Source organism: Tauraco erythrolophus, chromosome 17 (genome assembly GCF_009769465.1).
Source record: "Tauraco erythrolophus isolate bTauEry1 chromosome 17, bTauEry1.pri, whole genome shotgun sequence".
NCBI lineage: Eukaryota > Metazoa > Chordata > Aves > Musophagiformes > Musophagidae > Tauraco > Tauraco erythrolophus.
In genome coordinates this window covers 6,796,386-6,811,865 of record NC_141481.1, presented here as the reverse complement: position 1 = coordinate 6,811,865, position 15,480 = coordinate 6,796,386, and the positions used below count along the sequence as shown (strand labels likewise).

The 15,480-nt window shown below is 35.6% G+C and overlaps 1 protein-coding gene across 1 annotated transcript in view; it reads left to right on the top strand.

Moving 5' to 3' along the window:
• The first annotated feature begins 268 nt into the window (after positions 1–268).
• The window catches only part of DNAH3 (dynein axonemal heavy chain 3), a 58,669-nt gene continuing 43,457 nt past the window's right edge, over positions 269–15,480 (top strand). Inside the window, exons 1-16 of the mRNA XM_086622481.1 lie at positions 269–301; positions 1,864–1,938; positions 3,276–3,501; positions 3,948–4,017; positions 4,379–4,568; positions 5,111–5,300; positions 6,674–6,869; positions 7,807–7,932; positions 8,645–8,840; positions 10,139–10,318; positions 10,707–10,843; positions 10,981–11,086; positions 11,786–11,964; positions 12,487–12,671; positions 13,993–14,116; positions 14,693–14,846. Of these exons, the coding sequence (XP_086478607.1) occupies positions 269–301; positions 1,864–1,938; positions 3,276–3,501; positions 3,948–4,017; positions 4,379–4,568; positions 5,111–5,300; positions 6,674–6,869; positions 7,807–7,932; positions 8,645–8,840; positions 10,139–10,318; positions 10,707–10,843; positions 10,981–11,086; positions 11,786–11,964; positions 12,487–12,671; positions 13,993–14,116; positions 14,693–14,846 (2,367 nt within the window). The remainder of the gene's footprint in view (positions 302–1,863; positions 1,939–3,275; positions 3,502–3,947; positions 4,018–4,378; positions 4,569–5,110; positions 5,301–6,673; positions 6,870–7,806; positions 7,933–8,644; positions 8,841–10,138; positions 10,319–10,706; positions 10,844–10,980; positions 11,087–11,785; positions 11,965–12,486; positions 12,672–13,992; positions 14,117–14,692; positions 14,847–15,480) is intronic.

The window sequence follows — 15,480 nt, the reverse complement described above, 5'->3', positions numbered from 1 at the left end:
TCGGGTGAAAAGCGAGCTTGAAGAGGGATGGAGAAAAAGAGTGTGCGGTTTGGAGGAGCGGAAAGCTTAGTGTTGTAAACAAGGAAGAAGAGAGCTGCGGGAAAAATTTTTCTTCTTTCTGGCAGTTGGGATGGGAAACTGATTGTTTTGGCACCTTGTCTAGTACCTGAAATGAGTCTCTAATTCTTTTCCAGAGCATGTAATGACAAGGGTGCTTGTATTGAGGGGGAGGACCAAAAACTTCTAACCAAACAAAAAACCAAGCGAAATGAAGCCAACACAGAGCCCGCGACTTCCTGGGGTAAGTTCTTTCTGCAGTGACTGTGAAAGATGGATAACTTTTTCAAAGCTCTGGATGACATTGGCCATTACTGGTGGTTAGTGGTTTGTCATTGGAAGAACTCTTACTTGAAGGCATGTGTTCTTGTAGAACACTCTTTGGACCTAAGCCTTTATAATATACTTTGTATTAAGAATTCCTTTGCTCAAGTATTTAACTTTTTGAAAGATTAAGTGGTTGCTTAACCACTTAAGAGTTAAACAAGAGTTGCTTTAGAATGAACAATGACTTTCTTAATAACTCTGTACCTTTAAGAATCACCAAATCTCCTAATAAATGGCATGGTTTATTCATTTTTAAAGTACCCTAAGGCCCAGTCTTTTAGTCATTAGTCAAGAACAATTCATGCTGTCTTTAGTGAAATACGCCTGGCAGTGATAATGTCTTGATTTCTATGTATCTGTGTGCAGATACACTGGGGAATACTAAGGAGGTAAATCAGATCATCCTTTCACAAATTTTATTTCTAAATGGGCTCTACTTTGATACTGAGGAGGGCATAGCTTTGTCTGCTGGAAAACTAGGTTTGAGCAGCCTAGTTTTCCAGTCATATATTAGAAAGCAATAACCACTTGCTAAAAAGGTATTAAAAATTATGTAAAAATTATTATACATTATTCAAATATAATTGTATTGGGTAATAACTTCCTCTTTCATGATAATTTAATTCACTGGCCTTCAGATACCACATACTTCCACCTCGTTTTTCTGATAGTGTCACTATGTATTTGGGAATTTGTTCCTCATGAATCTCCTAAGCAAATTTGGTTTAGGAAACTCAGACCAGATTAGGGGTGAGGTTTTGGCCTATACTAAGGAAAGCTGTCGTTCAAAAACACTGTGACACTATATAATTCTGAGAAAATATCCTCAGAGAACTTCGTATGGAGTCCTGGAAGGCCACCTCAAAGTATTGTCGCCTTGAGGAGGTGGAACGTTGTCCTAAGACATATTAGGTATTCTGACATTTGTATTAAAACACTTTGCAGAGTGCTTGTGAGCAATCTGTTCTTCCAGGGGCATCCTGGCAATACAGCTTCTTCTGGAACTGAGTCATTATAAACATGAAAAAATCTAATGTTTTTTTTTCTCCCCAGTAATGCTGTGCATTTCTGTTCTGCAATTGACACAACTTGGACTGTTTTAGTGCTAATTTGGCAGTTTGGTAGGCTTTAATATTTTAACATCCAGTGTTTATACAATTACAAACTTCACACAACGTGGAGTGTTTAGTATAACTAAAAAGATTTAAAACAATTTGTTTTCAGTGACATAAAAATGTTGTGTTTTTTTTATCTGATATTTATTGGTGATTAGAAGCTTTATCAAATGACGACAAAGAACAGTGAAAACCTGTTTTGCTGAGGATTCTACTCCACAGAACGTCCATTTCCTTGAAATTAGAAAAGTTGCAATACATCATTTGCAATGAAAACTGGAAGTCTCTGTTCTTTCTGAAATAATCTTTTTTGAAACAGTGTATTTCATAAATGTCTTTGAAGTTGGTTTTAATTTCTCCCTAGAGTCATGCAGAACAGTTACCGGAGTCACCACCCCTACCTGCTTCTGTGTCAGCTGCACCTTCGGAATTGTATCAGGTATGTGCTCTGTCATCTTGTATCAGGGCATACATTAAATCATATATACTGATATACACATATATCAGTTCATCTCCCAAAACTGTAATTCAAGGACCTACGCACCTGTCTAGGCTGTGCAGTGGAAGAAATTGAACTGAAAAGACTCTATGAACTTTCAGAAGGTAATTTAAGGAGTATGATTGCAGCAGTAGTGTGAATGCCTTTTTCTTTGCCGATAAGATTGGTCCTGTCAATCAAAAGAAAAATGCAAGGCAGATGTAATAGTCTTGCCTTAACGTGTTTTTCAAATTGACAAATTGTATTGTTGTTCTCACTAAAGCTCATGAGAGACTAAAAAAAAAAACTCATGGCTGCATCTATAGGTTAAATTAAAAGAAGCTGTTTTATGCTTTAGTATGCTGTCCTCTCAGAGGTCATAAAATGCTGAGAAGATGAGCTTAACTGCAGCTCGTGAGGGAAAGGCAAGAGAAATGAAGGAACCAAAGATGGGATGTCATGAACATATTTAGAAGCTTTTTTTAAGAATGATCTAAAACTGATGATGGTAATGCTGCATTGTAAAGAGGAAGAAATGGGTAACAGGGATATGGTTGTGTTACTCCAATGAAGTAAAAAATCATTAAACAAGATGTAATATGGAAACAAGCTCAATATGAATTTAGACTCAGAGCTTTAGGAACCATGGTATGAAGTACCTTCATGATTCTATCTTATGTACAATATCTTGATAAGAAATATACTTCTTAATCCCATGTCCCTGTGAGCTATCTCATTAATGCTTAGACACCAGAACTGATGACAAGCCAATCAATAGATAGCAAGTGACCTGAGAAAACATGGAATGAACAGATAGAAGAAACCTATTACAAATCCTGTATTGATGTGGGAGAGGGAGAAAGATGAGAGCTGCATATATTAACTTGTATTATTGTGCAGCTATTACAAGGATTGAGTGTTAAAAGTAGACAGGTTGTTAACAAAGGCTTGAGGAATTAGAAATTTCTGAATTCAAGCAAATGTAAGGAGAAGAAGAAAAGAAGCAAGATGGAGATGTGGGGGAGTAGAGAGTACTAGGTAATGTACTAATGGCTTCTCTTATTTATAAAAAGACCTTGATTATGAAAAAAATGCACAAGTGCTCCTACTGAAGCGTTGTTTAAGATTATTATTATATGTATGTGGAACATCAGGATCTAAAATTAGATTGGTGGTCAAGTGACTATCAGACGTGTTTTCTCTTTATACTAATTGGTCTTTAACCCTGTTCTAGCTATAAGAAGACTCTTTAAATTACTGTGCTGTGTAAAACTATTGCTTTTTTTTTCCAATTTCAGCATGTTCTTAAGAGCAACCGTTATCCTCCTTTGATGCAACGAGCATCATGGACTTTGGCAGCTCCGTTCAAAGAACAGAGTTCCTACCGAAGCCTAAGTGACTCCATAGCCAATAACTATACTTTTACTGCACAGGATTTAAAATTGAAAAATTTGCACAAATTAAAGTCCTCTTCAATGACAAGGACATCATTGGGTTCAACAGAGCAGAGAACAGCCTCACCGTGTATCCATATTTGAATGTGTTTATAAGTTTAGCCTTGCTTGTTCTATACATTTTTATCTCTAATGGCTTATCTGTTAAAGCATCATCCCTGGAAAAATAACTTCTCCATAATAAACTTCTTATAGGAGTGCTTTTATATTCAAAATAGAAAGTCCTAGTGCAGAAAATATGGTTTGCGCAGGGAGATAAGCACTGAAGTCTTAAGCATGAGCTGAATGCTTTCCTGAAGCCAGTTTATAGTGCCAGAATCAGCAGGATTATTTAACATATGATTTTAAGGTCTTGCTAAATGCTAAGTCAAAACTAAAGGCTTTTTTTGTGATGTTGTAGTTTTCTGTTGTTTCATTATCTGATTAATTGACTTAGCTCTGTTTTTCACCAATCTGGAATAATATCTTATTTGAGAAATGTTCCTCTGTGTGATTTCTCTTAACTGATGCTTAAAGCTTCAAAAGAATTTGATCCTTCTAGGAAAATGCTCAAACTTACACAAAGAAGTCAATGGAATTCTGATAGGTAATGTACAGTAATGATATAAAGATGCAGTTTATTACAATCAGTCTAGATATTTGAGTTGTGATTTAATATTTCTTTTTACTTGGAGCTATGTTAAGCATCCAAGCATGAAGTGTTAATTCTCTACAAAAAAATGTGTGTGCATCAAGACTGAAATTCCATGGTGTGCTAAGTGAGTACATTTAACTGCTGCTTTGTGTCAGGACAGATTTCGTTTTAAAAAAAAGGTCTTCCTTTCATGATTACTGACTTGAGAATCCAGAGTTTAGTTAATAGAGATGCAGATTGTAGAATTGTCCATTATGATTTAAGAATTCATTGTTGCTTCTTTATTCACTAAACTTGTATTCTTTTTCTTCAGAAGTGCACCAACTTTGTTAAACAGTTTGGATCCCATTTCACTGTCTGCACCTGCTCCGGTGCCAGAATTACGTGTCATACATTATACAGACAACCAACCATTAACCCCAGAAGAACAATTTGTCATCATGCACTTACATGAGCAGGAGATAAGCAAGCAAGAAAAGCCACCTTCAAGAAGTGATATAGAGGTATTTATATAATTTCTTTTTAAGATAAATGTAGAAGCAGTAATCATCTGCAATATAGTCTGTAAACTATTTACTTAAAAGTAGTTGAGAAAAAAAGGTAGTACATGAGGTTTAGAAGATATTAATATTCCATATAGCAAACTGCTGTTAAATATTGTCAACTCCTTTCCTTTTTGTTTCTCTTTCTAGCTACTCAGTCTAATTTTTGTTCTAATGGTTTTGCAAGTAGAATTATCTTCCCAAATTCTCAATCTCTCACATTGTTGGCTAGTACTTCAGAGATCAGTAATTTAATATGCTGCACTCAACTCTATTGGTATACATGCTTGCATCAAAACAGATGGAGATGGTGTAAAAATGTGAGGCATTGGCAGTGCTTTAAAAAGAATCAAGAGATAGATAGCCAAAATCCATTATATTCAAGCACCCTTCAGTTGCGGGAAAGATTCAAGTGATAGAAAAGCTAAAAATATTTTGTAGTGGTTCATTATCTGTCAGAATATTTATACAATAAGCATAATATTTTTAACATTATTTTTTAGCGGTACTGTTACTACATTTATAATGGAGTGCAAGAAGACATGCTGGCACCCCAGGATAAGGAAGTGATGAATGTAATTTTAAAGCACATTCCAACTCACATTCTTGCTAACCCACACCTGGAGAATTTGCTTGCAAGTTTAAAAGAAGAGATTAAGGCAGACTATTGTATCAGCCTCATGAAAGCCATTGGTAAGACTCAAAATCTTTTAGCAATTCAGAGTATGTAGACATTTATTGCACTTTGAAAGCATAGAATTGTTTTGTCTGTACTTACAGTTTCCCATTCCTAATTCAAATCCAAATCACATTCACACTGCAGCAGATTATTTATTGATGGAGGCTTTGAAGTGCATGATAGACACATGTATCTGTCAACAGCAGTCTAAGTATATTTGATCCTGATGTGGGGGGAGGGTAAACTAGTCTATTTTAACAGATATTTCCCAGACTAATGCTTTTGTTATTCTGCAATGAGTGAGTGATACCCATTAACAGCCAAATTCATCTGTCTTGTAACTCTGGTGAAGTCAGATGTTACACTGAGATCATTCCACAAGTTCAAAGAATTTCATTTAAGACATTACAGGATTAAGGAAAATTAGATGATACATTGATGTGCATGACTACACTGCTCATGTTCAAACAAATAGAAGGTCATCATTTAAAAACAAAAGAATGTCATAATCCTTGAAATTCAGAATGCTCATCATGAGAAAGAGACAGTTCTGTAGAACATGAGATTTTTTTATTGCTTTCCAGTAGTCTTACAGTTTTCTTGGGTTTTCCACACTTTAAATAATTCCTTTCAATTTTCTTAAATATCTTGACCAGTAAGTAGGTGTGGCTTCTCATTCATGACAGCATAAAAAGGAGAGGTTGAACACTTTTCACTCTGCCTTCTATACTCTCTGGTATCTTTCTAAGTACCTTTTAATTTGCCTTTATCAATATCACAATTTTAGCGTTTGTGGTTCCTTTTTGTGGTAATGCTGATATCAAGAAGGGATAGTGAGTCTGTTTCCCAGCTTTTGTTAATCTCTTGTAACAGGAGACAGGATCAATGTAACAGGCCATCGATTGGAAGTGGTAGCACATGAGTTTTGGCACTTAGCAGATCACAGATCAGCCCTTTGAAGGTCATGTCCTTCCTACATGCAACATATGATTCATGAGACTTCTGTGTTTCACAAACATTTAATAAACCTTCTGAAAATCATCCTTGAAAGGGGGATACTTCCACCCCTGGTTTATGGCTGAGGAATTGAAGCACGAAATAAATGTGCTTCAACTGGAAAGACAGAACAAAAAGCTGTTTCTCCTGCCTCCCATTTTTAGAACCAGGACCAATTCTTGTCTTCTTTTCTGAAATAATTTTATAATTATATTGGTAGTATGATTATTGTGCTGTATTTCATCCTAAAAATGTGAGTACCTATATGACAGTGTATAAGTTTTAAACGTGCAGAATTCTATGACTTCCTAAACTATGGAGGTACTGTTTTCTCATATGTAGGTTTTGACCATATACGCAGTCTCACCATGATATATGTGGTTTGTTCTAGTTGATTACATCTTGATGGATCCAGCTGAGCGAGAGAGACTGTTTATTGGAAGTATTCCACGCCCTTTTCCCCAGAGAGTTATCCGTGCACCAGTCCCATGGCATAGCTCTTACAAAGAAGTGAAAAGCTGGAATGAAAGGAATCTATTCATAGTGAATCCATTGATGCCCACTTTGCAACAGCTCTGGCTTTCTGAGTAAGATGTCTTGTTCATAGGATCTTAATTCAATTCAGAATGTTTTTATTTTATGGCTTGTTCAGAAGGTGCCTCTGCTGACTTCTCTGCATATGCTGTGGAGATGCTGGGAGAGCCAGTAGAGAGAAAGTGGCAAGATCTGTTGTTTTCTAAAGAATTTTTAGAAGAATCTCAACATAAAATGATTGTTTCCCACAGACTCTGAATGCAATCACAAATGTGTTTGACAAGAATGGATAACCTTGATATGAAAAGATCATCCCCTTTGTTAAAAGATGTTATCCATAAATTAAGATTCAATGCTCAAGTAAATAGTGATTTGGAATTCTCATCTTGATTCCTGAAATTAACAAAATGAACTGTTAAAATTGAGTCTTTTTCAAATGTCTGTAGTTTGAAGTTGTTGTGGAGACTTTTGAAAATTGAGATATGTTTTCTTATGAAGTTAAATATAGTAGTAATATGTTTTTACATTTAAGTAATGTTTGCCGGAATTTAAGCTCTTGTATGTTACAGACTGTGATATATGCCATGCTGATGAAATTTTGTTTTTTTTTCCCCACAGAGTAGCCAGGATAGGTACTTATTACTATTAATACAGAATAGAAGCAGTAGGTGTCATTCTGTATGTTAACTATGTCTGGATACACTAATGTATCTAGGAAAAGGACAAGAAATTATTCTGACCATTTTAGCAAAAAAACCCACAATTTTAAATATACCAAGTACAAAGTGAAATTTGTGAAGCTTTTTATGTTTGCTAATAGCAAAAAAAAAAAACATTAGAAGTGCACTTGTTGGACAGCTTAGCAATGAAGCGATATGCATCAATGATAGTGTTTATAACTACCTATGAGAACTTCCTGTCTGTGTTTCATGTTTGGCTTTTTTTAAGGAGAATTGCATAAAATATCTACTGTTTGTTTTACTTCCATAGTTATAGTCATCTGAGGTTTGTTCGCACCGAAGAAATGCTTTGTAGAGACCTGCCACTGTTGCCTACTGAATTTGAGGAGGTTATTCGAAGACACTGTGTGGAAGCTCATGATATTCTGCAGAACAAGTCAGTGCCAACTGTAGTAACAGTAGATAAATAGAGTATCTTAGGGTCTGATTTACATGAAGCTCCCTTTTTAAAACAGATCTTAGACTGAGATGACTCTAGTCCCAACCACAAGGCTGCCAAAACAAAGGGGAAAATCGTGGAGAGGAGAGGCATAAACATCGGGATGCTGAAAGAGCTATTGAAACTGCATGAATGCTTGTACAAGAGCAAATGGGAATAAACTGACTGTGAATAAGTGTAGACTGGAAATTAGAAGGTTTCTAACCATGAGAGGAATGGAGTCTAAATCTATAAAAATGATGACAGAAATCCTAACTTTTTAAGTAATGGAAATTGATCAATTTAAGAAAGAGATTATGTAAGGTAATAGCCCATGAGATTAGGTGACTGCGTTCTGCCACCCGAGATCTCTTCCAGTCTCAAGTTTCCCATTTAATGCTAATAACTTAATATTGTCACTAGTATATTTGTCTATTAATTTAAACTAATAGTAGGAGCCGATTATAAAAAGAATCCTTAGCTTAAAAGCTCTGGTTTCCTCTGAGGCCTGGTAGGTACAGTTTTGTTTGACATCTAGTTAACAATTGTCTGCTAGCCCTTTGAATTTTGCTCATTCTTTGGGTAACTTCTGAGCACAGATTTCATTGCAATGAGCAAAATAATACTAATAAGCTCTTAAAGACTTTGTCTCCATATTATTTCATTGTAGGTGGATCCCAACTTGTGCATCCATTTTCCTTGAACAAAAAAGGAAATGGCTTCATTTTGCTCCTGAAAAGGACTGTGATTCCTCTCAGCGAGTTGAAAGCTATTTTCGTTCGGTGGCAACTCTAATGTCATTACAATTACGTGAGATGGTTGTTAACTCCTTAGAAGATCTTCTTGCATTTTTTATGATCCACAAGGTACATGCTCTGAATTATATCTATAGTTTTCAGTGTCACATAGAGATTCATATAGCCATAAAACGTAATGCTCTTTGAAGGCTAAAATATCCCAGATATTTCCTGCATCCATAAAACATGACTGGATCCTTCAAGCAGTTGTGCATACTCAGTGGAATTTTCTTTGCATGGTCAAGAACTACTCACTTGAATAATCATTTTGCAGGCCTAGGGTTACAACTAGCAGTTTATAGGAGTTTTCAACTCCGTCTTGAGTGAGTGTGCGTTTTTATTTATTTTTTTGTTAGTTTTATTTTTCTTGGCCTTAACCAGGCAAAACACTTAAATGTGTTTTTTCTGAAAGCATATGAATAATTCCCTCTGAAGTCAAAAGTGTGCATAGTCATGCATGTAATCCTTTGCAGAGGCAATTTATGTATGCTGGATCCCTGTGTATACCATATGAGTGCCCTGGATTGTTTCATGTAATACACATAATTATAATAAGCATTACACTGCGAGAGTTTTTACCCCTGTTTTGGCTATGATCAAGTTGCCTCTTAGTGGAAATGAGTTTGTTAAATATCAGATCACCCAGGATTTACCATGATAAGACAAAATGAAACGTATTTAAACAGAATAAATGTGGCAGATTAAATACTGCATTTCAGCCCGAGGATCACGCTTAATACAATATGCTGTCAAACTTAAGCCTTGCATCTGGGTGGTGATGATGTTGCTGATGGCTGGGGTTTTTTTTTAGGTTGATTTTGTCTTGTTGGTTTGTTTGGGTTTGAGGGGTTTTTGTGTGTTTGTTCTTGTGGTTTTTTTATGTGGTTTGTTTTTTTTTTTTTTTTTTTTAAATCTTTATAGCATCTACATTACGAGTCTGGATTAGGACTCCATTACTGTAAAGGCAATTTGAGGGTAGGGCAGCTCTCACTAACCATACAAGGCAATTAAAAAAATCCAGGATATTGTATTTGATTCTAGATTTTATTTGTGATAGACTTTATGGATATTTTCTTCAGAGCTTTTGTTCTGTATGGTAATTAGTGCTTTACTTCTGTTACTTAAGGGATAATCAAGGCAATTAGGCTTAAATCCAGTTTCTTAATTCCAGCTTTTATAGATTCAGTTAGGAGTTGGCACCTTAAAATCTCGTGTATTGGAGCACCAGTGTTTTGACTAAAAATCAGGGATGAAGATCCCATTGGTGTTGTGTGGTTAAGAGATTCGGGGAAGTCTGAATCTTTTAAAAATTATTATTGTTATGGCTGATTTCTTTGGCATGATCAATTTGCATTCTTTTCCCTAAGGATGGAAGTGATTTTACAGAACCCTATCAAGAAATGGAGTTCTTTGTACCTCAGATACTAACAGTCAAACTCAGTGTGGAAGAACCCAAGATTGTCTTTGAGCCACCTTTGAAAGACTGTTGGAATTTAATCAGTCGTTGCTTCAGGGAGATCTTGCAAAGTGCTGAAGAACTTCCAAAGGTACTGGATAGATTCTAGCTGCATATGAAATACAATATGAATAAAAACTATCTATGATATAAAAAGTTATGAATGAGGCAGAAAACTGACAAATAGAAGATAAAGGGTTGTGTATCACAAACTGTGTCAACTTTGGTGGCTAGAGAAGATATCACAGGAATTTTTCTTTTGCAGATTCAAGTTATATTAAAGCCCTAGTTTGATTTTCATACAGTTTTTGCAAGGTAACTGTGTGTAACCAAGTGTTAATTACGATTCAGAGCCTTTTTACATTGCAGTGTTTTTACCAAATAATACTTTTTTTTTAAATGGTGGGTGAATCGGTAATAGAATACCTTATTTGCTCTAATGTATGTTTTAATATAGTATTTACAATGGTTCCCTTTAGGTAGAAAGATTTCTATTTCCAGAATTAAAGAGAGATGATCTCACTCTCAGTACAGTCAAACCAGATGAATCATTGTTTTCAGAGTATGTGAACAAACTTGAAAAGATATTTGAGAGCAACATACTTGGTCCACAGAAGTAAGTTTTGGCTGTTAACTCCGTTGCCCATCCTATCCATTTTACTCAAACAAACAGTTTGAGTTGATTTATTTCTTATTAGAGAGAATCTTCACATTGTAATCTTATGTTTGTTTTTGTGATCCTCTGTGTTTAAGGTATTTAGACGCATACAGGAAATACAGCAATCTTTTGAACACCAATGCTCAGCAAGATGTCACAGATTTCTTGAAGGAAGATCATTCTTTAGAAGCTTTAAGAGAGGTAATATGTAACTAACAACTGCTACATGTTCATACAGCAACTAACACATCACATGTGACTTCCTAACATATTGCCTAAAGAACTCCCATTCAAATCCCTTGTTTTAGCCTTGGGAATACTCGGGAAGCCATCTCAATTTATGTCGCCCCTTACTGTAGGGCTGCTGTGCAAATGGTAGGCTGCCTTCTCTGAGTTTTGTTGGGTCTTAGTAGAAGTCCAGTGGAAGGCTGCCCAGAGTATTTGGTGAATCTGCAGCTTGCTGGTCTTTTGACTGTCTTGTCCTTAGCCAGCCCCGTCTACTTTTCCCTCTGCATTCCTGAGTTAGCCTATAGCTATATACTTTAGGCAACTTATGATGTTCCTTAGTATGGCATATAACTGTGCACAGCTTTCAACTCTGGAATCTGTGGATAGGAGTTGAGCTCTGGAAAGATTAAAAATAATTGTTCCTTCTTCTATTTGGAATATATTATCCATTTGCTGATGGGAACTAATTAGTTGTTGTTTAGTGTTCAAGGCCAAGTTGGATGAGGCTTTGAGAGCAACCTGATCTAGTGGAAGATGTCACTGCCCTTGGCAGAGGGGTTGGAACTAGATGGTTTTTAAGGGGCTTTCCAACCCAAACCATTCTATGATTCTATGATTTTTCATCTACGGACTTTAAATAAAAATAACATATGTATTGTTTTCCATTTGTAGAAGATTGACAGGTTAACAAAACTGAAAACAGAGATTGCTTCCATGCATGTCACTGTCCCTCTGGCCATGTTCTGTCTGGATGCTGTACAACTGAACGAGGAACTCTGCAATCGGACCCAAAATCTTAAAGATAGATTGATTGTATTTGAAGTGATGGAAAACAGAGAGTTAAATAAAAGGTACATGCTGTTAGCATGTGTAGTTCTTGCTGTCTGCATGGACTGATGCTGTGTATCTGTGGATGAGAGAACTTTATTAATTTGCTGGGTTTTCTAGTGCTGACCAGATACGTGCCAGGACACCAAAGTGGGTATTTAAAGTAAACAGGAACAGAAATATTTGTAAATAAATATCTAACTTAGTCTGTATAGGGTGTACATAAAGATTAGACTGTAAATACGCCATTTTTATTTCCTCCTTTACTGACCTTCTAGGATTTGGGTTGAAGTCCTTGCTTCCTCTGCTGATGTCCAGCTAAAGCAAAATGAAGAATGTACTTTTTTTTCTTTTTCTTTTTTTTTCTTTTTTCTTCTTTTTCCCTTCTTTTTTTCCTCCCATTTTGTTCTTTTTTCCTTTTTTCTTTTTTTCCTTCTTATATAGAAATTTAATATTCTTGTTTAATAGACAAACTTCATTAACAAGATCTTGCATCTCTCTTCATTTATGATCCCAGTGATATGTCTGTTTTCTTTTTGTTGTAGAATTTGCAATGAATATAACTTAATTGCAAAGAGATTGAGTGAGCTGCCTCTGAACACTGAAGAGCTAGTGGAATTTGAGGCATACTTAAAGGAATCCAGTGAAGTTACTGTTTTTAAACTGAGACAGGAGGTCACTGAAGCAGCACACAGACTGGAATTCCTCATGGACTATGCTGATCTTTCTGGTATGTCTCAATTACAGAATATAGAAGTCTCTATATGAAAATATTTATATATAAATATTGGGCTTTGCATGCATAAATGTTATATCTTCTAGAATGCTAATAGAAAGCTCTAAAAGAGACAGAAAGGAAATAAAAATAATTTAGTAGAGGCCAAGAGGTACCAATGCAGGAAGGAATGGTTAGAGAAATGACATACAGCCCAGACAGTGCTTTTTTCTGTGCTTTAGAGAATGTCTTAGGTATTATCAGATTAACATCATGTAATCTAGCCAAATGGTGTTACACTTCTATGTTATTCAATGAAAAACCATCTAAAAAGCAATGTCTCACAGGCTCTATGACAGCTTTTGAAAAGTGTGAGAACTTGCATCTCTGCAGTTGAGTATTAGATCAGTGGAGGCTTTTTATTTTTTGTTCTTCTTAGTTAATATAAAGGCTGTTCTCCACAATGGAAGAAACATCTGTAGAAGTTGATTTTAGTTTGCACTTCTATTCAGAGCAAAAACATGCCATTCACAGAAACTATGTTATTTGCCTCCATATAAAGAAAGAGCAGTTTTATGAATGCATACGCATTTTGGTGGCAGGATGATCCTTTCTCCTTAAGCAGAATACACTCTCAGATCAGACAGTGATAGAAATAACTAGGATATGCCATGTTTATTAGAATTTATTTCTGATAAAAATTAGGATGCCTATGGAAGCCAGGACATTTTTCTGTTACGTTTTGGAATGGAGTGTTTGCATGCACAGTATTTCATAATTACACATTCTTTGTAGCTGGGTTTATAAGCATCTGTCCTGCAGTTAATTGTAATGAGCCAAGTGCACTGAACAAATAGACAACTATGAAGATGGAGATGTCTGCTCATTGTAGTTACTGTGCTCAAGTTTTTGCGAATAATTCGGCATTTATACGTTGTGGACTAAAAATAGTTTAAACTTTACTTTTATCCACCTTACGTAAGTATGTTATATATATTTAGTTAGCAGTGGTCCGTCTCTGTGTGTAGTTGAATGGAACTGATATTCTGGAATAGCTGTTGTTACTAGTTTTCTCTGCCTAGCCAAGTTCTTCTTCAGAGAATTTCACATTCTTAACTTGATCTTAGAGTTTTGCTATCAATCTAACTTGTTTTAGGGAACAGTTCTCTTTGTAGTGAAGACAATTCAGCCAGCAGCTTGAAATACATAGCTTCTTAGACAGCTTATTCCTAAATGTAGTTTTAACTATTTTGCTTACTCTTCACAGCAGCCATTCTGTTAGATCATTGGTTGAAAGCTATTTTCTTAACGATGTCTATATATTTTTTTATTTCAGATGATGACATAAACCTGAATAGCACAGTTTTCCATTGGCCTGGTCAGATTGAGGTAATCTTTGAAAACAGTAGAGATCAGTTGTGTAGCAGGAGGAATCACGCAGAGATGGTTTTGCTTGAAAGGTATGATGTTAAGACATTTTCTATCACTGAGTATTTTTAAAGAAAAGAAAAATCTCATTATCAGTAAGAAGGAGATAATTTCAAAGAAGGAAAACTTGGAAGGGAGCTGAGAAAGTAAGGAAGCAACTTAGTTTAGTATTATAGAGATTTCAGAAAAAAATACTGTTGATGAGGGTGGATTAGAATATTTCTATGCTTAAATGGATCTGAAAGGAGGAATGAAGGATAGTGCTAGAATATTCATAATTTTATCTTGTTATTTTGCTTAGTACAGCATTACACATACTTTCGTTACATTGTTTTTGCTCTTTATTTTTTTCCTTCAGGTAGTAAAGGTAGCAAATGTAAGTGAACTAAATCAATTAGGAGGTTTGAAAATGAACCTTGAATTCTAATCCTGTGAACTCCATAGTTAGATGTGACTGATAAATGGGTTTACACTGACATCTGTGTTTCCTTTACACTACTGTTGAGATCAGATTTCATTTGACAGTGCCTGTTATAATTAATAAAATAATTGAAACCTGAAAAGGAATGAAACAGAACATCATATTACCTTAGTTATCTTTACCTCAGGTGTTCTCAGTTTGAGGAAACTCTTGAAGGTTATAATAGAGAAGTAGAAAGCTACAAAAAACGGGATGTCATGACCATGGAAGAAATGAAGAACAACGCTGAGAAATTTAAAGAGTTAAATAAGAATCTAGATAATGCACTAACAGAATTGGAGGTTAGTATTTATTAGTCAAGGAGGGAGTGGGTTGCAGTGTGCTGGATGAGCAAAAGTTTGATTCCTGTCCCTGTTTTTTCAGGGTTTTGGCCCTGTATTGTCAAGATGGCTTTAAAGTTTTCAAATTTTACAAACATGTGTCAAATATCTTCTTGTCCTTGTACGCTGAGTTGTCCCTACTACTGAGTTGAAGAGCATCTCTTTTTTTTTGAAAAAAGTTTAGGGAGGTTTTTAAATTGAGATACTGCATTTCAGTGTTTCCAAGCAGTCAGTAGTAGCAGGATGCTATCCACAGAAAACAGTTATTCTGGCAGAGTTGGCAGGAGCAAAATAATAGGGAGGTGGCACTTTCCCTGAACTGTGGTTTCTTCTGCTGGAGCTGTGTTTTCGGTCCCTCTGCTTGTCCTCTAATCAAATAGTTGAAAAACATTTAGTTTTATATCATTTCCAGAAGTTGCCTATAGGCATTAAATATGTGTTATATCACAGAAAGGGAAGTTTTAGATACTACAAGGAAACTGAAGGCTGAGATTCGTAGATTCTATTCAGGGCTCTCTGTCCAGTGTACTACGTGTTTTAGGTTGAATAGTTTGTCTTCATCAGGCCTTTGCTGGGAAATGAGCATGGTTACCTT